Genomic DNA, 24,503 nt, shown 5'->3' on the forward strand with positions numbered 1-24,503 from the left:
CCCACAAATATACACAGAATGAACATCTATATGACTTTTGTGCAGCAGTCCTTGCTCCCAATTGTAGCTTTTAAATAACATGTATAAATGTTGTGTATTAAACAGTGAATATACAACTGTAGATTGCTTACAGTTTTCCTCTACCTATGTTTCTAACTACTATGCACTGATAGCATATGAGTAGATGAAAGCAAGATAAAAAAAATTTTAAATCATGTATAGCCTACACGACCATACAAGGTAGAGGTATTGAAAAAGTCTACACAGAATGTGTATGCATCTATAAGATACTAATAGAGTAGTAACTTCACAATGAGATCCCTCATTTACACTCTGGTGTCTTTTATAGTTAAACAAATGCATGAAAGTGGACAGGGAGGCTACTTTCCCCTGTGAACACCTGGTGTTACAGTAATCTCAACTGGGAGCCATTAACACCCCCTCCCATATTTCATTCAATAACATTCATCTAGGGTAGCATTTACACACACTGACACCAACATGCACACTACATTTTCCTTACAGAGTTCCCATATTACTACACAGGCATGCATACACCTCTTTATACAAGAACCCTTTAATTAAAGGACACGTATGTAATGGCTGTTCCTTCTTAAATAGTGTTTTATCTCTTCCTTCCAATGGCAAGAACCCCTGGGTTGGTAACTGATATTCTTACTACCATTGGTAGGTCTGTAATGTTGGGGTATATCAGGTATATGATATCAATATGGGAGTGTCTAATATACGGCAGGGGAAAACTTCAGGGTTAATTGCACCTTCATGCAAGTGTAAATCAAACTGTACCACATTTTACACCTGAATGTCCAAAATATAGTACTGATCTTACTACGAGAATTACAGCTACCAGTAAATCAGCGAATGAAAGAAAATCACTCCAGAGAAAAGTAGGCAGTACATGAAATACATACGAGGCAATGCTCACTAGAAATTTGTCTAGCTGGCATATTAAAGCAAAGTTTGAAACATATATCTGGCAAACTACAGGCAAAACTTCCACCATGCAAAGCAAACATATACAATTACCTCTAGAGCAAGCTAACTACGATAATGAAATAATCTGTTTTTTTATACAAAACATTTACAAATAGAATCAACATACATATGGCACAAGAATTAGTCTTGGACATATTTCACCTTCTTTAAGTGCACCATATTTACATTTGATTACACACAAAGCCCCAAGATTTCTAGCAGATATTTGCAGGCAAAATTGCTCAAACATTACAGCACATGGTTTGATTCCACACGTGGAGAATCATTTGAAGATCATTTGCATTTTGCTACAAAAACAATAATATGATAAGCACAACCAGTACAATTGTTTTTACTTATGTGTAGTTCTGATTCAAGGTTTGGAATTTTTTTAGCTGATAAAATGCAACACAGGTACCATCCTTCAACACTCAGACTCATGAAGACCACAGTCTTGCCCTTGGACTTGTAATCGATGATCTCAATGACGTCAAGTAAATGAACGCTGCCATGTGCTTCGTCAGTGATCACTTCATTATAAAGTCTAAATACCAGAGGCTTCTGTCTGCAAATGCAGGCTGTCAGAGAGTATCATTTTGACTGCAAAAATCTGCTATTGAATGAAAGGCTTGGGTATAAATGGGCATCTAACACTAAGCAATTTTACATCGAGATGTTGACAGATATTCCTCCTCCCGTTTCTACTTCCAACTTACTTTGACCTGTGATCAGGTTCTGCAAGATATTACATTGTGACCTCTGACCGTTGACCTTTTGAAAACAACTCCCAAAATCGAACAGTGGGCTGTCGCACTTTTGATGTGCTCATTTTATTGCAAGAACAGAGTACATGCAGATATGACTCACTTCTTGACAGCTACCAACCAGTATTCACTTTTCTTTCTTTAGCCATACACAGGGAGATTGAATTTCATTTGGCTACCTTGTACACTCCTCATGTTATCAGTTACCAAGCAAAAAACAAACAAACAAAAACAAGTACAAAACACACCCATGGAGAGATATCCAGATACATAATCAGACAATGTGGTGCCTTTGGCGCCATTCTCGAACGGAAGAATCTTCAACAGAACAAGATGAAAAGCGCAGATCAGATACTGTGAAATCAAATTACAATGAAGACAAGAAGGAACAGACAGTCATGCGAGACTACAACATTCATATTGGGTTGAAATTAAAAGGGTGGCAAGTCAGTAGAGGAACTGGAACAAGCACAGTATAGGGGGAGTCATCAACACAAGAGGCTAGTCATGAGAAACTTCCCAATTCTCCTGATTACCAAAGTTAGTCAAAGAGCACACTTTGGCCTGATTGTATAGACTCAGGTACCAGTGTTGTTTTCTGGAAGAAATGTGACCAGAATATCAAGAAACTCATTTTCCTTGCTTTACGCAAGTCTGATGCAATTTATTTTTTCACTGTTTTGAGGGGGAAAATGAGGCAGGTATGCGATGGCATTTTGTGGCTGGTATGGCAAACGATCTAAACAGAATGAAACATTGCCTCCTGCAGTCACTGTACTTTCAGATAGTCAAGAAGTATGCGAGGAAAGTTACCTTTAATAGGAAATCTTACTCCAAATTCAACTTTCACATAACTTCAGGTCAGCAAAAAATTTCAGCAAAATCAGATGGTCACAGGAAAAGCTGACTTTCAAACCATCATAACTTCCAAAATTACATCATACATGTAAAACATTCAAATTTGAACTGATCTATTGCTTTGCTCTCCAACATTTTATGAAAAAAAAGGCAAACAAACCAACCTCCTTGAACTTCAATGCAGACCCCTGTACTGATGGTACTTTGGGAAAGACAGCAAATCAAATCAATTACATCCGATCGCAGTGTACAATTCTTCTCCTCTGCATATTTACTCGGGTAACTCTGTGCCTTAACAATTTGAACTCAAGTTCAAATTGAACCCTGCGACTTACAGGCGATGCAAATCCTGGAGGGGCGTGGTTGGCTGGAAGCCATCTTTGACTGCAATCCAAACCCTTCTAATACCGATATACTGGCATGACATCTACACCATACCTGGAGAGCACAATCAATCTAACCCAACAGTGTGGTGTGACAGCAAAGTAGGGAGGATGACTTAAAAAAACCACCATGCATCATGCTCCTCTCTCCAGCGGTCAACCATACTTGACTCCAAAGCGGTCAAATTGGGAGTCTCTTGACCGGCATGGGAATGCAATTACAGCCACGCATGGTGGTCATCGGATGTTGTGTTATCGGATGTTGTGTCATCCCGAAAAAGCATTAGCACACGCAGACAGAGTAACTCAAGGAGGTGAATCCCCCATCAGGCCACCAGAAGTCGGGCACCTTAGCTCAGGAAAGAAAATTGAGAGGAAATATTGCGTATGCACCAAGTCTTGCTACAGACCAAACGTGGACACGAAATAGCACACGTATGTTTTGAACTGCACAGACCAAAGGCACACACTGATATAAAAGAAACTACGATCAACATCAAAATGAGATCCAAGACTGTATGATTTTCCCCCTAAAAGCATTCAAATGATTTATAGAAAAAGAGTGCAAAATGGTGCATACTTAAATCTTGAAGGCAGAATATGCATACACAATAACTGTGGTCATGGTGGGTACATACAAACACAATGTGACAAAAATAAGTAGAATGCTGATCTGAGCACATCAATTATATTAATTTTTGACTCAAACTTGTACATAATGTGAGCACTAGATTGCATTTTTTGACGATATCATTACAAGCTTTTTTCATAATCTTTGAGAACGCAACTCTCCTTGTTGTTGCTGTCTTCTTATTCCCATTCCATTGCAGTTTGTCATTTCTCATATTTGAAGTGGATAGTATGAACAAAATTTCAATAACAATCTTAAATAAAGCCACTGACTGGAGCTATGCTCTAAAATACATGTGAAAAGAAATGAAGACTCATTATCTATAATGAGTATGAATTCAAACTGGAGCATCTGCAGCATGGCCGTAAATCTGTTTCAGAGCACTATGCCAAAAAACCTTTTGTTCAGCAAAATAATACTATGTACACAGGTAACCTATCAGATGATCCTACCAATGGAATATCAAACAGATGATTAAAGCTATAGAGCGCATCTTGAAGCTTTGTTTTGATTGATAACAATCTTTTAAATATTTGCCAAAGACATACTGAAAACCAAGATTTTCTTTTTTTTCCCCTGCAAGGTTTATACCCAGCATAGGCAACAGCATTGAAAATCTTTTTGTTCACCGATATGTGTACCACTTTAATTTTTTTAGCCCTTCCATGGTAGATATGTTAGATCTCCTTTATGAATACCCCCTGCAAAGTTTTAAAGGTATAGTAAACATGATACCACCACTGCAGCTACACGAGCATCTCATTTCAAAGAAACTGACAGTTGACCCTAATGCCTTTTACAACTTATTACAGCAAATTTTGCAAGCTCCAGCTCAGCTGATGTTTTTATTCTCCCTCATTATAGGCAGCTGTTTGTTAATCAGAACATTACTAACTGCAGAAATCAACAGCCACATTATGCTCCCATCATACTTTGATTAGCCAACATGAATAGCAGATATTTTCTGCTACAAAACACATCAAAATGATCACCTGAAGTAAGAATCTGGTATGCCTACCCATAAAGTGATTCCTGACTCCTACATATGAATATACGAATTTGTATACTTTGAAGCATATAGTACAATATCCATTGCTGTGATAAATCGTACAAAGTGGTAGTGAAAACTTGTAGAGGAGTATATTTCCACACTACTACAAACAGGAGTAGCTTTACCTTTCCTATGAGAACAGACGACACCTATGTACACCAGAGGAAAATCTAAAGAACTGCTGCTATTTCTTTCTTACTGTTCACATATATGTTCAAATCTTGGAGAAAGGCCTTACTGATTCACACTAACAGCTTTAAAATTCAGACTGAAATGCCCACAATACACATTGACATTCCATGAATAGATTCTTGAATACATTATGCAAATCACTGTAACACATCTTTTTTTCTCTCTTTTTTCCGATGTCCCTGGTACACACCATAAAGACTTCCCTGTCCAACCATAATGGCAATAAAAAATCACTACAATTTGGCTAACTACTGCATGAAATCTCACTCATGTCAAACAGAACTCTATCTCATGCTCCTTTTCCCATTTAACGTCATTGATATTGTTTCATGTCAAATGAATGAAAAAAAAAAAAAAGATAAGAGGAAGAGGGACAACAGTTCACTTCCTGAAGAGATAGCAAACACCGACAACAAAGTTCTGAATTTACGTGTGGACAATACAGCACTTCAATATGCACCTAGTTACATGTCTAACTGTTAGTTTTGATTATTTTCTACGCATTATACCAATACGTGAGAATTCGGGATAAAAAATAGGTAAATACCATCAAGGTTGAACAGAATACCAAATTATATATGATAACTTGTTGTAGTACTGGATCATTAAATCAATTAACTTCTTTGCTTATACATGTGTAGCTCCTAAAACGGTCCAGTATACAGGAGCAGAGTTGGCAAACATCAGTTATTGCTGAATCATGGTACACTGGTTTCAGTGATGCATTGTACAGGGGAAAAGTAAATTAGGCTGGCTTGTCGCATACTTCAACTACAGAATTTAGAAATGAAAATTCCATGAGAGAATTCCTTTATCATGGATTCAACTGCATCAAAGACTCACTACAGCCATAAAGAACAATAACAGCATTTACTGAAACGACAATTGCAAATTCTGAACAGAAGCGGCTGATGTGGTTCTCGCCATTATGGTAATTCTACCATGACAGAACTCTCAATATGCAATTGGGTCCCTTATCATTCACAACATGTGTTGAGATTTTATATGTTTACAATGCATTTCTATGGCAACTGTTGACTTTACTCAGCTCAAGATATGGTAAAAATGAGCTCTTCATTGCACTTTACTTCTACACAAAAACTCACATTTACACACAGCACAAAGTCAGTATTGTCTCTCAGAATTCAAAGGAAAATGGGTACTGATGCGACCGACGTTGAATGGTTGCACACTGCATGCCTCTTCATTGAAATCAGCCCAATGTTACGGGGCATAACAGCACAGCTCAACTTCCCCTACCCCTCCTCCCCCCTCCCCCCTTCATCACCACCAAGGTAATACAAAACACATTGACAATTTGCCTGATTTCACATTTCATAATGGTTAAGTAGCTAATCATTCTGTGACCAATAGAGTAGCACACACTTCCCTTCCTTCACAACAGGGCGCAAAGGCGCTACTAATGCAAATTAAATTTCATTTCGCAAACACCGTTAATAGCATGAAAACAGCAACCCAGCGCTCTAGCACTACCAAAAACCAAAAAGGAAAGAAATATTACAGTTGTTGTCATCACAGATCCAATAAGAGATGACAGAATTATGCTGTCTTGTTTTAAAGTACATTGCAAGATACAAACATTTATTTGCATATCACATAACATTGCTTATTTCTATGATTATTACATAGATATCGCGATAGACTGAACACCCAAGATTACAAACAAAAGGCCCTTTGACATCATTGAAGATTGACTCTACATAGCGCGTTGGCCACTGATAACACACAGGTTTGTCAATGCAGTTATGTACAAACGTTCCGTCTTACTGCTACAGCATCAACTCCTTGTCACAAGGTGTAAACTGATTGCAGGAAAGCCTTCCAAACACAACGAACGCCCCCTCCCCCTCCCCCCTCCCCCCTCCTACCGGAATCGACGACGCTGCAGAGGTATGAAGGACTGGCGGAAAGAAGCTGCAAAACCTAGAGAGTTGAGACACTTCCACAGTCAATGGTGAGAAAAGAGAGACAGAGAGAACTCAAGAGAGAAAGAGAGAGCAATAAGGAGATAAGTACAGGAAGTCCAACTTTTGAGTTGATGAGCCACACACACACAGCTGAAGAAGTCCTCACTTATCTTCTGATCGCTGCTTGCGCACTGAAAGGGGGAAAAAAGCAGAGAGAGCCAGAGACGGATAAAGATCATTGAATATGGACTTTAGACTCGTTCTCAATGTGACATATTGTTGATATTGCAATGGACAGCGAGGATAAACATGTCACACTCCACAGTAGGAAGTGAGACACAGAAAAATTGGCATACAAGACAAAACAATCATCTGTGTAGACTTTTGAACAAGACACAGTGAGTTCACTCACAAAACAGACATATTTTTTTCCTTTTTCTCTTTAAAGATTGTCCCGTCCCACATTTCTTTTCTTCTTTCATAGTTCCACCACTTCTTCTAAACCCTGCAACCTAACATTCATGTCTCCCCTTGAATTTATCTTTCCATGTTTTTTCTTACATGATTCTTACCACATAAACCTGATTTTCATTTTTTTCCCCTCATCAACATGCTCTTTCAAGAAGAGAAATCAATTTTACTGTCACGTTTGTTTTTAAAGGTAACAGCATTTTATAGTGAATTTACCTGATGTAGAAAAAATCAATTTATTCATTTTGTCTGCAGAGAAAAAGGTCTGTCAAAGACATACTACAAAGGATGCTGCTCAAATTTTATGCTGCTGCCAGTTGGTAAACTTGGTTTTTTATATTTTCTATATTTCATCTTTCTGCAAAGACATGATGTACTCTTAAATGTACCACAGGTCATGTCAGACTTTTTAGTTCCAGGCAAACTGTGCAAGCTTTGATAACAGTAAGTCTATTTGGCTCTTCTTGGAGAATAAGATGAGCTTTGGTAGTTCACTCACCATTTTCGTTGTTCCTCATGAGTGCTTCTTGCGCCATGGATCGTGGTCCCGCGTGCTCGAAGGCAAGGCCTAGCTTCAGCAGCGTCTTGTTTTTCTTCTCCAACATGTTGGCAAACTCCTGCTCCACTTTGCTCCCCATTAGTCCTCTCTGATTGGACAAATTAAAAAAAATCAAAACTTTATTATGACATCACGTCGCTGGGGCTACAAATCCTCATATCTACAAAATGTCAAATATTCAGGAAAGCAAAAAAAAACAATGGCAGCCAAAGCACTTTATCAGATGGAACAGCCTTTCCTTTGACATGCCATAGCGGCTTTTGTTTTGGGGGAAAGACAGCTAGGATTTGAACAGGACATTACTTAACTGATTATCTGACCATTAATCCAAAAGTCCCTTCCACCAAAATTTGAGATAAAGGATTTTGTCACCCCAGTGATGATAAGAAAGAACAGGGACACCAGCACACTACACATGAGACAGCAGTTGGGTCGTGTTTCGTTTAGTATTTTCGTATGCTGTCAAACCAGAAATTTCTGCATGCACGAAGCTATTGCAAATTATCTGAAAAGCCACGATTCACAAGTAAAGTGCAAGCAAAAAGATTTTTGTTGACACAATGCACTGAATGCCAGTGGCAAACCACGAAAGTGTCATGCTGCGACAAAAAGGCTGTCAGCTTCAATTCGAAAAAGTTTCAAGCCACAAATGTTTGTGGTTTTACAGTAGTAATACATCAGCAATTGAACTCTTTTTATTCTCGTGGGCAACTTTCATGATATCAGTGCAAAGTACTGACAGTGTGAAGATTGACGTAGTCTTTAATTTGTACAATTTTGTTGATATTTCTGTCCAAAATCTACTTGAATGACAGTCACACGTTCAAGCATTCTAGCCATACTGACATATTCCATTGCATCTTAAGTTTTAGGTTTTTCCAGCAAGTTACACTTCAAATATGGCAACTATTGACATACAGACAGAAACAAAGAGAGATGCAAAAAAGTACATGCACTTACCTGGTTTGCTAATCTCAGTTCTGTCAGTGTTGTGTTATTTGTCATTGCCTTACACAATGCACTCATGCCTTCACTTGTGATGAAATTTGACTCCAGGTTTAGTGTTTTCAGTGTCTTGTTCTTCTTTAGTACCTCAGCTGCGAGCTGTGTGCAATATAAAATGTAAATGAAATTATCACTTAACTGCTACAGGGCTGGGTCATCTACATGAAATACTGAACACTAATCCACCTGGAAAAATATGAGGGCCTTACTCTGTTCACACAATTGCATCAAAACGGAACTGTAACGTAAACATGCAATTTGTCTGTAGCTGACAAAACAGCGTGAAAGGATCGGTTGAAAAACATCACAAAAATTCTGTGATGTTCCTGTGACCTATGATGGAGTATACACAGTTCATGTTCACAAATCTCTGTATGCAAGACAGCAACCATGATAATTTTAGTTTGGAGTAGTGCATTGCTCTGTTGCTATTACACCACAATAATGATATCATATTGACTGTCAATTTGACCAATAGCATTACTACATTGGTCAACAAGCTGTCAGTGGGAAATGAATATGGATAAGCTTCTGCAAAGCAAGCCCTGGCAATTGGTAGTCATTTTTAGTACCAAACACTGGTTGCAGAATTCAGTTTTGAATTTAATGGCTTAACTAAGAAATACAGATGGGTCTCCAGAGGACCTCTCGGTGGGGCTTGACACTCGCTGGTGGCTTGACTTTGTCTCATGTGACAATTCTATGCTCATTTTTGCTTGCAATTTCTATGGCAAAGAGGGGCTTTCCCCAAGGGGAAGGAATAGATAGTCCACATCACTAAAAATTGCTGGGCAATTGAGTTTAATATACACCCATCTGGCATTCAACTAATGATATGCTTTTTCAATCCAATCAGCTTTGAAAAGCCACTCGAGGGAAGCACAGACTTGTCACCGTACACACACACACTACCATAAAAGCTGTTATTTTCATGTACAGACATTTTCAGCAATGAGGAGGGTACACACATTTTCACGCAATGTTATTTTCACGAGTTGACAAGGAGGCTATCAAAAGTACAATAATGCCTGCCCGTTCACTCCGCAAATTTAATACGATCAAGATCAGGTGGCAACATTTTCGCGTGTTGTTAAAGGGGAAGGCTAGTAACTGATCAGTGGGAATCAGTGGAAATTCTGGGAGATGATTGCTCCAATCCTTATGGGATTCATTCAAGAGTACATTGTATATCTATTGTTGTGTGAAAATTATTTGCTTCAGAATGGTCTCATATTCAAGTAATGTGCAGTTTAATGTTTCCAGGTAAGCGTCCCTGGTCAGTGACGGGGCATTAAACTGCACATTACTTGAATATGAGACCATTCTGAAGCAAATAATGTTCACACAACAATAGATATACAATGTACTCTTGAATGAATCCCATAAGGATTGGAACAATCATCTCCCAGCATTTCCACTGATTCCCACTGATCAGTTACTAGCCTTCCCCTTTAAATTTGTGGCCAAACTGCGATTTGCGAAATTTACGGAAAATGTAATCCCCATGAAACGAACAGCTTTTACAGTATTCTCCTGCACTGGGAACTATCATGGGCACACTCTGCAGGTGGCTGCTACGAACAGGTGGCCTTTTAGAGAGGTTTGAATGGGAGACATGTGGCTGCATGAAGCTCAAATGTAGTCACTCACCAGTGCTGCTTTGTCTGCAAGACCTGTACTCGCCATACTCAGTGACTCCAGTACTGTGTTGTCACCGACAGCAGCAAAGATGTCTTTAATTATGTCCATTTTGATCTCCTGTAACATTACCACGCAAACAAGATAGAGACAGTGGAAATAGCAGTTACAGTGATGATCACAAATATAACAACATTTAAGAATAATGGGGCACTTCTTTGACTACTACTACTAATAATGATAAAATCATAATGAAAAATCCATTACTTACAAATCAATCAATAGTCCATTAATGTAGACAGACAGAGAGAGAGAGAGAGAGTTATTGAAAAAGAATTGAAGTAAGAGCCATTGAATCAATGAAACAGCCAGTTATGCTCATTTTGAGAAGGTCAAGCAAGAGGTCATTCCTAGCACAAACTCCCCTCCATAAATGCTACTTTAACTCTTTATGTGCCACGTTCACACGCCAGACTCAGACCCCGTCTACAGTAAATGAAAAGGCCGGGCTTGGCCGCGGCTGAGCCCGGCCTTCATTTCACTGTAAACGCGCAAAAGGCCAAATGTGGTACCAAAATCAGCTGCGCATTTGGCCAAGCTCTCTGCGGCCGAGCCCGCCCTTTTCTCACTGTAAACGCAAACTGGGTCAAATGCGGTACCAAATTGCGACTGGCGCGCTCCCAATAATAGTCGTTTGTTTACAAGCAGAGCGCCACTACGACAAAATATTGAAAGGTTTGAATTAAAAGCCCGAGCCGAGCCCGGCACTGTAAACGAGGTCTTAGTCAATGGTGTGCCAAGTTCGCATATTTTGCTCAAATGCACATATCTGCACAAACCGATCAATAAATCACTAAATGCCACAATAACATGAAGGCTTTACCATTCCTCTGACATGTATCTGGCATTGAGTGGCAACTAAATATCAAGGGGTGTTTCCTATTGGATTTTTGGGTAAATTTGAAGTTTCTGTCACTGTTTTAAGTGCATAAGTCATGCCTGGACAATAATATACATTGTAGTTCCTGGTGGCTCATTTGAACGAAAAATAATGATAGATTTGTAATAAAATTTACATAAAAGCAGCACTTGGAATTTTCTCTACAACTCTGCTCATTGCATGTCCAGCAAAACAAAAACAAAAAATTATAATAAAGTTACATGGAGATAAAAAAAACAGAATGTTTTCCCAAAGTATGCCTGCATTGCAGTGTCAGAATGGCTTAACATGAGGCATAAAGAGTTAATCACCATAAGAACCCATGGAAGACCCCATATATTTAAACTAGCTGTTAATGAAAAGTACTCACATTTATAATCACAAGATCACATGGACTTCTTCTTTCTCACAATAGACCGATTTGGGTTCGTTGAGGGCAGACAATTTGTGGCACTGGGCGCAGCCGTGAGCTCATTTTGAGGTGTCTTAGCCGACCCACCTCCTCTCCCCCACCCCTGGGCAACATGTTTATCATGCACTTATAACAAAGGTTCACGCACTAAGCAAGCATTCGTGCACTCAGTACGAGACGCCTATTGGCTAAAACGACCATGCATCAGTTTTTCATTCCGCGTGCGGAAGGGGGTGGGGGAGAGGGGAGGGGGGTCGGCTAAGACACCGCGTTAATGGCGCTGCCCATGCCAAAAATACACATAGCACGTCATAGAATCGGTCTATAGGCGTTCTCACATCAGCCCAATAAAAATCCAAGCTCGAGATATTTTTCGCGATTGCCAATTAGCGCGCTATTTCATTTCTTATTCACATCAGCCCGAAGAGAATTAGCCCGAAATTTTTTCGAGCTAATTCGACAGCTGAGCATGTGCAAACAGCATCAGTAATGTGTGCACTTTCAAAAATTTCTCATGCTTTGTGTGCAGTTTGCCTCGATCAATCGGGTCACACACGCTAGGCATGATGGGATGCATCGCGCTAATTTCTTGAGACATTTTCACATTATCAAATAGCGCGCTAGTTCGCCAATTATCCCGCTACTTCAGAAATTTCCCGAGTTGGGACTTGAGAAATTTTCTCGACCAGAGCGATACAATTAGCGCACTAATTTGCGTTCACATTATCAAATAGCGCGCTATTTCGTGATCAGGTTAATTTCCCAAGTCAGAAAATAGCACGCTATTTCGAAACATCGGGCTGATGTGAAAACGCCTTATGACTATGGAGAGAAGCACTGAAGAGCTCATTTTCTTGAGAATTTCTGACTTCTACCCCTTTCACAGTCCGCAAATCTTTGTAAATTATGTCCAGATGCACCCATGTTCACCAAGGTGAAGCATGGTATAAGTGTTCTACAATGGGCACAAGAAGTAGACTCAATGGAGTACTGTGGTCAGTGCTGAAGACCAGTTTGTGCAATGGACCTGAATGATTCCTGCGCATCAACCTCATACAACACCTTCTCATATAAACTGACTACCTTGATGTTATTCAAGTTGAGATTCTTCAGCTCTTTGTCATTGGCCTTTAGTTTCTTGAGTGAGCCCTCTACATCAGTCGTGTTGGGTGGCTCCAACTGGAAGTCGCCCTTTGGTATAGTTGCCTTGGTGACAGCTACAGAGTAAGGAGGCATATCATGTAATGATATCTAAGATGTATGATGAAAACAATAGCAGAGTTTGATCGCAAAACGAACAAGGAAAAGTAGAAATTACGCGGTGCGTAAAATATGTCCCCGCCGGAAGTAGCATTTAGTAGCAAAATGTACAATATCAGTAAAAAATCAAGGTCAAAGGTCAAAGAAGTCAAAGGTCAAAATTCTGTGTAGAAGTTTTGAAGCCCTCACCTAGTGCCATCACAAAAAGCAAACGGAATCGAAATCGGGTTAGAAATGGCAAAGGAGTAGCATTTTGTAGCCAATGTACAATATAGGTCAAAAATCAAGGTCAAAGGTCAAAGAAGTCAACGGTCAAAATTCTGTGTAGAAGTTTTGAAGCCCTCACCTAATGCCATCACAAAAAGCAAACGGAATCGAAATCGGGTTAGAAATGGCGAAGGAGTAGCATTTTGTAGCCAATGTACAATATAGGTCAAAAATCAAGGTCAAAGGTCAAAGAAGTCAAAGGTCAAAATTCTGTGTAGAAGTTTTGAAGCCCTCACCTAGTGCCATCACATAAAGAAAACGGAATCGAAATCGGGTTAGAAATGGCAAAGGAGGAGCATTTTGTAGCCAATGTACAACATAGGTCAAAAATCAAGGTCAAAGGTCAAAGAAGTCAAGGGTCAAAATTCTGTGTAGAAGTTTTGAAGCCCTCACCTAGACTGTAGTGCCATCACATAAAGCAAATGGAAATGAAATTGGGTTAGAAATGGCAAAGGAGTGTTTACTTAGCATTTTGTAGCAAAATGTACAATGCAGGTCAAAAATCAAGGTCAAAGGTCAAAGAAGTCAAAGGTCAAAATTCTGTGTAGAAGTTTTGAAGCCCTCACCTAGTGCCTTCACATGAAGCAAACGGAATCGAAATCGGGTTAGAAATGGCGAAGGAGTAGCATTTTGTAGCCAATGTACAATAAAGGTCAAAAATCAAGGTCAAAGGTCAAAGAAGTCAAAGGTCAAAATTCTGTGTAGAAGTTTTGAAGCCCTCACCTAGTGCCATCACATAAAGCAAACGGAATCGAAATCGGGTTAGAAATGGCGAAGGAGTAGCATTTTGAAGCAAAATGTACAATATAGGTCAAAGGTCAAGGTCAAAGGTCACAACTGACATTCTGTGTACAAGTTTCAAAGCTCCCATGTAGTGCTATCATATAAAGCAAACAGAATCAAAATTGGCTCATAAATGACAGAGAAGTAGCAAATTGAACATTTTGATCACACACGGACGCACAGACAGACAGACAGACGGACAGACAGACACACGGACACACACACGTACGGAGCCCGTTTCATAGTCCCCTGCTCGAACTCGATCGGCGGGGACAATTAACTCCATAATTCTTAATTTGAATTAAAGCTGTTAAAAAACAAAGAAAATAATTACAAAATATGGAATATACTGAATTATAACTTCATAAGTATTCCTTGTTATGTAAAATGTGAGGTATAATTAAAAATTTTTCATTTTGCTCTACCTGATGATGGACATGCTTTAGAATGTTTACAAATGGCTCTTGACCTATTTTGTGACGAAACTCTTCGATTGCATGAAATAAAGTCAATTACAAATGTAATATCAATTTCAACAGACCAGTCAGAAAGAAAAAACAACTATGCTTCAATCATTTGATCAACTCCCACATGGCAGTTTGTCAGGAAACATTATGCTGAGGAGGATTTCAGGACTACTTTAATGATCATAGACTTAGTGGGATATTCATCCCAGAAATATTGACTTTTTGACATCTATCAGTTCAGCCACAGCAAGGAGAAAAAAAAATCTCTGCATGATAATCATGTACACTTGGTGAATAAGTGTTGCCATCATCTGAGGCTGGCAAAATCTTTGGTTAAAAACTGTATATTTTAAGAAGAAACTTGACAAAAATAAAATGAAATAAACACAAACAAAGGGAAAGTAACCAGAAATGAATATAATTCTTCACTAGGAACAAAATGAGTGAAAAAAAAAAATTGTGGTGAGGTCAAATGTAGAATCTGTGTCGCTTTGCACAGAGTTGACTCACACTAAAATCTAGTTCACTGAACCAGTTTTAAGCACTGCAATGACTGTGTGCATTGGACCAATTAGAATTGCCCTCGCAAACACAAATGGTCTGTTTCACATAAAATATGCTTTGCAAGCTAGTAATAAAATGGCCTCACATGGTCAATCAACAGCTGTCGAGTTTTGGTCATTCTCCAGTCACCCTCTTACCCCCTGCAACCGGCCTAACCTCATTCGCAAAATGCCACAGATTTGAAGCTTAACTGTTCCTTCCCTACATGGACAAGTCATCAATCAATTTCTAGGAATGAAACATATTTGTTTAGGTTTTTTTTGTTTTGTTTCTTTTTGCTCAACTTTTGACAGGCCATCATCTTGCTATCTAGTTCTTAGTTTGATTCCTGTCGAGTGTTCCTAATCTGTTTTGAAGCTACTGTAAAAGTGGATATTTCTGCATGAGTAAATTTTTGCACTTGGCCGAGTGAGATGAATTTCGAATGTTTCTGATTCCGCAGAATTAGGACATTGCATAGGGGTATATGTAACAAGCAGAAATATTTGCACGCTTCTGTCTCCGCGCTAGTTTTTGGTTGCGAAAAATGCACAAAAATTGCCACTTTAACAGTATACTCTGGAGTCACCTCCCTCATAAGGCTACAATAGAAGCATGTCGCTTCACTGGAAGGGGCCTATCACAGTGCATGCAGATGGTGGTGCAATCAACTTCACTTCTCTGTTTTTTAAACTGGATCGGGCTTAATTACAACGTCTCCTAAAATCCTGAGGGTGATTACGGGAGCACATCCAGCTGCTTCGTCAATGCAAGATGGGAAATCCACCTGGATGTTCTTATTACACTATCATACAGCTTCCGTGCATCATTCACAGGAAAATTACACAATATTTAAAGGGAAATTTGACCCAAATATGTATGTGACTTTACCAAATGCACAAAAATTAGTAGAACACATCAGTGAAGTTTCACACTGTATCAGTGACCATTTCTAAGTTATGAATTTCACTACTAGCAATTTTGGCTGAATCCAAGTGCCGTCATTGGTAGATGGACAGCTACAACAATGTGATGTCACAATGGAACAGTGATATGAAAATAAAGAGAATTTGATAAATTTTCATTTTCAGTTTAAAAGTGAGACCTTCCTACAATACCTGGCCTATAGTGTGCTTGGTGCCATATTTATCACCCTTGATACACATTGTCCCATGCTTGAATCATGGACAAAATGACAGAACAAAGTTAAGGTTGCAAGAGGGATCATTACAGCCCTAAGAATTTGAAACTTCCATAAATTCTACACGATAAGAAACAGCCCATTTAAATATGACCCTGTCTGAGAGGGCCAGAGACATTCAAACTTTGCTTGGGAATGGTTGAAGGATCCTAGCTCTACTAGTCTCCAGCTTACCATGAAACTTCATCCTCTCTGTGCCCAGTCCTACGCTGCGTTGTGAAGCATCGTACTGCTCCTGATCCAGCATGCCGTGTAGTCCAAGGATACCTGGTGTGATGGTGAGACACAAAGCATTGTGAAGCATTAAATGCCACACTACTTCTTCTGAAGAAGACACGTTTTCTGATCTCGATCTACCCTCATTACCAAAGGCATTGCACAAGCAGAAACCCATTCTACTTCAAACACTTTTGTGATGCCATGTTAAACACTTCTCAAATTTCTTCCATTTTAACAGGATGTCAAACAGTATCAAATACTGCTAAGTGTGCAATTTTAAAACTTTCATTTCCTTTGAGATAATGAGGTTATCCAGCTACAGACATCAAACACAAACTCATTTAATAGATATACTGAGTATAACATACAGAAAAGGAATCTGTAGTCATTGGCAGCTGTCATAGTGTGGTCACTATTGAAGATGAAAAGATGAAGATTAATCAACTAACAAATAAATGGACGTGTGGGCACATTGTCACACCAATGACCATCTAATTCTGTGAGATCCTCCTCTCTATTATATGACCAAATGAATGAAAAAAAAATGGATGGATATGAATGAACGAATGAATGAATGAGTGAATGAATGAATGAGTGAATGAATGAATGAGTGAATGAATGAGTGAATGAGTGAATGAATGAGTGAATGAATGAATGAATGAGTGAATGAATGAATGAGTGAATGAATGAATGAGTGAATGAATGAATGAATGAATGAGTGGATGGATGGACAGATGAATGAATGGATGGATGGATGGATGGATGGATGGATGGATGGATGGATGAATGGATGGATGGATGGATGGATGAATGAATGCACACCCTGTCACACCACTGACCTGCTAATTCTACGAGATCCTCCTCTGTGGCATGGTCCAGCTCCTTCTCCCACTCCTCTGGCTCTCGGTTTCCATTCTCCTTGATGTTATCCTTCCCCTTGTCTTCCTTCTTGTTCTCATACACCTTGCCTGTTCCACAGAATCATTCATGTTGACGTTAGGAAAGATCCACATGCACATACGTCACAAGTACATGCTGCCATCCACATATTTTTTCAAAAGTGCTTGCATCTTAGCTGATTTCATTCATACTCTGTTTGCTATTTGGAATAGAGACATCTATTTTCATAGCACAGGCAATCAGCTGCTGTCTTTTGCCATGCTAGGATATGCTGGACTGTATTTACCTAAATCTAGATTCAAAAAGACTGCAAAATTTTACATCACTGATGCCCATCGTAATGAAAAGCAGAACTGGACATGTTTTCTGAATCCTTAAGAAAGACAAAGATGTTTCACACATGTGACATTATACATGGTTCTGATATACATACTATATAGTCAACTGCACAATAATCCCGGGGAAATATATAACATTTTTCTATAAAACCATTCATATGCGAAGTGAGCAAGATCAAAGTTCAGTCGGTTGTCCTATCTACTGACATTTTTCATAAAAAACACACGCAAAAAAAAAACACACATCCTTGCCTGAGTTAGTAGATGTTATGAATATCTGGACTTTCTTGATATTGTGATGGCCAGTGCATCATTTCAATAACACCTCAGGGATATATCTTTTTTTTCTTTTTCTTTTTTCTTTTTTGGCGGGGGGGGGGGGGGGGGTTCACTTCTACACAAATGCTCAGCTCTTCAATACAAATTTGACCCAGTTTCTAACATAACATATTTTTGTCTTGTAAAATATGCTGGTACCATACTAAAAGTGTTCCGGATGAGAACACATGTCATGTGAGTGTATGTGACTGCTCAATATTTGTCCTTTCTTTTCTTTTTTTTAAGGGGGTATCATTTTGCTGGCAAGGGTACAGAATAACATTTGTTGGTAAAGATTATACCATCCTTGACGTTGCCAGATATCATGTATTGCTAGCTTTGGTACCAGATACACATGTGCGAGGGAGTGGGGGGGATGCTTAATACGCGATGTACATAACCCAGGGCATGGGTTTTGGTCTACTATTCTACATACCTCTCTTCTGCCCACGCACAAAGGGCACATTCTCCTCCCAATCCTTCTCTTCTCTTGCTTTTTTCTCCAGAAAATCCAACAGTTTCTGGCGGTCAAACTTTCCGGTTGGTGCTTTCTTGGTTTGTGGACGATGCCGCTCTGATGGAGGCAGCATGGAATTCTATGCACACAAATACACAAAAGCAAGAAAAACTAACACGTAACACTACAAATCTTGTTACATCAAACACAGATCTAGCAAGGATTTCTTCATCATCTTTAGCAAGAGAGAACAATAGGGAAGGGAGAAAAATAATCATGAATGGCATTTCTAAAGCAGTATAAATGCATTAGAAAGAAGAAGTGCTATGGTATGATACAAATGTGTATATGGTGAACTATCAAAAGTCTGAGTGGACACAAATCATTAAAACATATTCGTCATTTTCAATGTTTACTCCGTATCATGTATCATACAACATCTGCTAAGAGTTGATTGGTGAAGTATCCCATGACAAACCACAGTACATGTACATGTAATTCTCATGCCTGCACAAGTACATATTCAGGATACCATGTCTCATCAATATATCACATGTTCCATAACATCAAGTTATATTGTCTTTTGAATTAAATTATAGCTCACAATTCAAGATTAATGGCAGACAATTGATTTTCTGGCCAGCTTGCATGCTTTGCAACACAGGAGCCAATCTTGCAGGCATATTGTGAGGTCATCCACTTCCTGAGGTTGGTATAGCAAACTTGTGATATCCCAGCTACTCCTTTCATGGCCAAGATCATATAACTTTGTCTTATAACTTATTTTCTTATTGTGTGTGGAATAGTCTCACATCCACAGAATCAACTAGAAAAGCACTCTGAGAGCGCAGACCTCCGCCAAGCAGTTACTTTCCACCAATGATCTTGCTCTTCCCAAAGAGATTTTTTCTCCTCTCTACCAATGGGGAAAAGCTCTTTGGGCTCTTCCATAGAGATCAGTGATTTCTACCCATAGGTCTATACATGCTGAAAAATTGCCCGATGCCTTTGTTACGTCATAAACCCTCAGCTGCACAGCGCGCCTCGGCCTAGCAGAAACTAGAGCACGCACCTTAGTGCGCGCATACAAACCTCAAATACGCGCAGCCTGAACTCCCAAGTTCATTGACCCTACCTGCCAAAATATCAAAAATCCTTCATAAATTCCCCCAAAATTCTCGGATCACTACCAAAAGTAAATCGTTTCTTACTTGTGTCATTCTGAACCTTTCCTGCAAGTTTCATCCCAATGCGTTCGCTACTTTTTGAGGTATTTTGCACACGGACAAACGAACTAACGAACTAACAAACAAACCAATGGTAACGAAAACATAACCTCTCCCTTGGCGGAGGTAATGATGGATTAGACAGTGAATGTAAATTTTAGGATACATTTCGTGAACATTGCCAGTGTCATGATGCCACCAAGCACCCAGGCACTATTGCTCGTCTTGGTAACGGCAAACTCAAAGGCCCTATAGTATACGTGTTTCAGTATGTACACAACTACCATTTTTCTTTTCTATTTTCCTATTTGCATGTAGATCATAAGAATGTCAGAATTGATGACTTCTGAGGTGTATGCTGAATTACCCATTAGGCAGCTCACATTTCAAAACTACAACTATGATTTAAAACTGCATGAGTCGAGGGACATGATTTTTCACTCGAAATACCAGCACATAGTCCCTTGCAAATGTATAACATCAATATTTTATATGTTTTGTTTGATAAATTCTTAATTTTCAGGTAATGCAATGTAGGGCCTACATGTTTGAGGGCTTTTAGTGGGCACAGTACATTGAGAATACCCATGCCAAATTGCTCTGTGAATAATTGACCATCTGAATTATGATTTGAAGCCAAAGTGTAGCCACCTAATCACCATGGCATTAATTTGTGAGTAAGATAGTCACCCTATTGTGCCCACTAAATATACAGAAGATACAATGTTCATACAAACAATCAAGGAGAACAAAAGCTTTGTGTATACTGATGAAGTTATCAGTTTCTGTTCTCCAGAGTAGAGATCCTATTGCCTATGGTCAAACATTCACACAAAAAAATTGACCTTCACTCCCTTCAACGTGCTACAGAATGAGGCACTGTACAGAGTGTACAAGTACAGTGAGACACAGTTCAATTACTAGTACTGCAAGCAGACACACAGATTCCGCGCAATGTCCAGCTTTCTTTCTACATGAGTGCATTGTAATGAAGATCCTGTGATCATTGTCATGTTCACAAAGAAAGGACTTCCTGTATTTTGAGAACCGACTTAATGGTGCAACTGGAAATGGTATGATTGTTCGCCTTGGAAACTTTGTGTACCATTCACAAACAATGTTTTCCTGCTACTCTGTCATTCAGTTTGGGGAATTATTCAGTAGGAGAGATAACAAAAAAAAAAAGGGGGGGGGGCCTAAGCCTGCAAATTGTGCCTTCATCTCATTCTCTTTATATCTCTCATCATTATTTCTGCTTCTTTTGGTATTTTTGCATTGCTGCCAGTGAATAAATGATAAATCAGGCACAGCTACTGTTGTAACTCCCCATGCAGATGCCATCAGAGGAGAAACTCTATTCACTCAAATTTGTATGCAAGGCTGAAAATCATACAACGCAAACAACGCTTTGTTTGTTCAGCAGCCCTTGCTCGGTACCAAAGGGTACTGCAATGTACAACATTCCTACACACAGTGTGTACACAAAATGTGCAAGATAATGCAGCAGAAATTCCATAGTGACTGCACAATGTGTTCTTTCTGCAAACCAGAACAATTTTCACCACATGTCTGTAGACATAATTACAAATGTATGTTACAAACTTGGGTATCAGGACAACACGCTACATTGTATGTTTCCTATGTATGAGCTAAAACCACTTAGAATGATTTTGCAGGCAGCACATGGATGCTCTCTTTTAAAATGTTTCAATGACTATCATCCTGTGGCTATACTCCAGAAGGGCAAACCTTTTTTCTGGAACATTCTGGTACATGGTTACCTCGTTGTCAGTGCTATTCTACATGAAAGAGGTGCTTTATGAAGAAATTGTGAGGCAACAAATGTGGGTGTACAACTGGTTTGTAGAACAACTTACAAGGAATACAGTGTGTTACTGTTTAGGAATCAATGCCCAGTGCTACAAATAACAAATACACATGTACACATAATATACCTTGTGTACAATGTACACATATTTGTACACAAGCCTTCACACACATTTGTACATGTACCATGGTACACAAGCTACACTGTAATCAATGACAGTCCCAATTGCAGATTTTCATCATGTTAGTGCTACACAATCATCAAATGTCACAATGTATCTTGCAGGGGTAACACTGTGACATGTACACTGTACATTCAGCATTAAGATCTCACCACAGATTGAAAGTACACTTTTTACATATGATGGTGCCTCCAACAAATAAATCCTTCACGAATTCCTGATTTTTCTGAAAGATCAAAATGTCTATCAAAGAGGAAACACAGTAATTCCTGTTCAGACTGACCATCACTGCAGATACTAGCAGTATGAGTCTTTTTAGATTGGCATAAATCTAGCTTCCAACTGTGTTAAAAACACATTTTACGCTAATCACTGAGTTTTTGTTCAGTCTGCACACAAGACTTGGGTCACACTGTTCAAATCACAGTCAGCCACTCATGGTCCAGAGGTGTTTTCTAATCCCAGTCATACTCGCTTCTGGGTGCGTGTCCTACGAGTCTGAATACTAGTAGACCTCTATACAGCACATTTAGGGTGGGTGAAGCGTACCATGACTTTAAATGTGAATAGTCACCTACATTTCATTTTCATTTTGTGTAACGTGTACAGTACAGTGTATCCTTTGTAATGTTCATTCTGGTTTTTGTTTCATATTTGTAATGTTAATGATATGTACATTCTTAACCTGGTCGAATAAATAATAATAATAATAATAATGTATACCATGGACATGGTGCATGAATACTTGCAAAAAAAAATGTAGCAAGAGGTGTGTGTTTGACTAACAGGCAATGACGTTTGTGACGTCGATATCGTAAGATTTCATTTGCCGTTAATGAGGAAACTTACTTCCAGTGTCCGAACACTCCATACATCATACATGGTGGCATGTTTCAGATACCATGTGCACATGAGTGTTTTCAAAAGTCTTAAACCCCCCCCCCCCCCCCCCCCCCCCCCGCAAATCAATTACATGACCTGGTAACAAAAACATTATGCACTTTGCAGGGTGCAGATAACAGCAAAAGTCTTCTGACAGATGGAACATCTGTTTGTTTCCAGCAGCTGTGTGCTAATTCTGGAAGAAAAAGTAAACTCCCCATAGACGTGCCATGTTTATATTGGTGCACGCAGAGTGTATAGTGTATACATGTAAGTGTAACCATCCATGCATGGTATCCATTAAGGTCAGAGTCTGGTAATGTTATCTTAAGATGTAGACCTAATGACTGAACTACAAACCGCAGAGTAGCAAAATTCTTTGTGCATGGGTTAACATACTTGTAATCAACAGGAAATGACTGATGCACAAAAAATAGAAAAGAAGCTTAAAAGAGGAAGGCATCGAATGTACAAAAACAGGAAATTCTACCAAATTGTCCACTTGGATAAAGAAAATAAATTTTATGTACAATGTAAGATCAACCTATTCATTCAAATGCTTATGAGGACTATTTTTTTCACCATGATATGTGATGCTCACCTTTGTAAGGTTATCTTTTAATTGCACTTGGGATATAACACTGAAATATAAAATACAAGAAAAATAATGAATTGTTGCACTATTTTGCTGAATTTAGATCTATGTGTATACCTGAGACCGCAGGTAATGCTTGTTTAGTTTATGTTTCATATGTATGTCTTGCAGGTTCATTTATACTTCAAGTGAAATCCAACCAGTAAACTACACTTGTATACATAAATATGCAACAGTACCTGTATGCATGTTAAGTGATTTCTCTATCAGGTTACGTAAAATGTCTATAATATAACAAAAGTTTGTGTATGTAACCCTCACAAAACTTTTCGAAATCCCTGTCAACCTACTTGAAAATTGGAACATATCTAATATGGTATGGTGCATACACATAGCTTTGACTGTGGGGAATTGTATGTACAGCTGTCCCAATCTACCTTGTTTTTTTAGAAGGGGATTCCCCAATCCTTGAAATCCCAATGATCTAGCTTCAAAGGGTTTCCACTGTAGCAGGGATACTGTCTTACGGGCCCATTTTACATAATATTCATAGCAGAGACGATGTGCCTAGTACAAGTATTCCCTAAAAAGTAATAAAATATGCCTGGACTAGGTTGAGTATAAAATGTAATGATTCAACAAGGATTTTTTTTTTTTTTTTTTTGCTTGACTTATTCAATGCTGCTCTAAATCACTAAAAAAAAAATAGTCTGGCTGTACGGTTTGAAAAGTTGGAATTGCTCCTTATAGAGTTTAGTGAAGTAGATATTTCCATTTTTAATGTCTAAATGTCTATGTAGGTATTTATTCAGAAAAGACAACTAGCCATATAGTTCCAATATAAAATCTTGAAATTTTCAGGTTTGTTTGTTGGTTTTTTTTTTTTCCATACGCAGTTACATTTTTGTACATGTATGCCCCAGTCTCAAATCGTAATGTTTCTGCAATGTAGCTGATCATTATTCGGAAGTTACACAGCCAGAGATAAGTCCTGGCTTCTAAAAAATTTATCTTTCTTTTCAGACTAACTTTAAACTGGTCCAAATAAGTCCCCTTTAACTCTTTATGTGCCATCATGTAAACCCCCTGTGTGCCACATTGTTTCGAGACATCAATGTAGTCCTACTACAATTGTATGGCAAAATATTGTTTTTCAAATCTGCATAACTTTCACAGACTATTTTTTAACCTAGACATGTAATGAGCAAAG

The 24,503-nt window shown here is 38.8% G+C and overlaps 1 protein-coding gene across 1 annotated transcript in view; it reads right to left on the reverse strand.

The window, feature by feature from the left end:
* Positions 1–6,753: 6,753 nt before the first annotated feature.
* The window catches only part of LOC139730579 (tropomodulin-1-like), a 28,857-nt gene continuing 11,107 nt past the window's right edge, over positions 6,754–24,503 (reverse strand). Inside the window, exons 3-10 of the mRNA XM_071641432.1 lie at positions 18,561–18,720; positions 17,408–17,536; positions 16,524–16,616; positions 12,912–13,045; positions 10,489–10,596; positions 8,794–8,937; positions 7,774–7,921; positions 6,754–6,994 (exon numbers count right to left, since the gene is read on the reverse strand). Coding sequence (XP_071497533.1) covers positions 6,966–6,994; positions 7,774–7,921; positions 8,794–8,937; positions 10,489–10,596; positions 12,912–13,045; positions 16,524–16,616; positions 17,408–17,536; positions 18,561–18,720 — 945 coding nt within the window. The 3' untranslated portion in view covers positions 6,754–6,965. The remainder of the gene's footprint in view (positions 6,995–7,773; positions 7,922–8,793; positions 8,938–10,488; positions 10,597–12,911; positions 13,046–16,523; positions 16,617–17,407; positions 17,537–18,560; positions 18,721–24,503) is intronic.

The sequence above is a fragment of the Diadema antillarum genome, unplaced genomic scaffold, assembly GCF_040938485.1.
Source record: "Diadema antillarum isolate AM-2024a unplaced genomic scaffold, OU_Dant_1.0 seq00000321_RagTag, whole genome shotgun sequence".
Lineage (NCBI taxonomy): Eukaryota > Metazoa > Echinodermata > Echinoidea > Diadematoida > Diadematidae > Diadema > Diadema antillarum.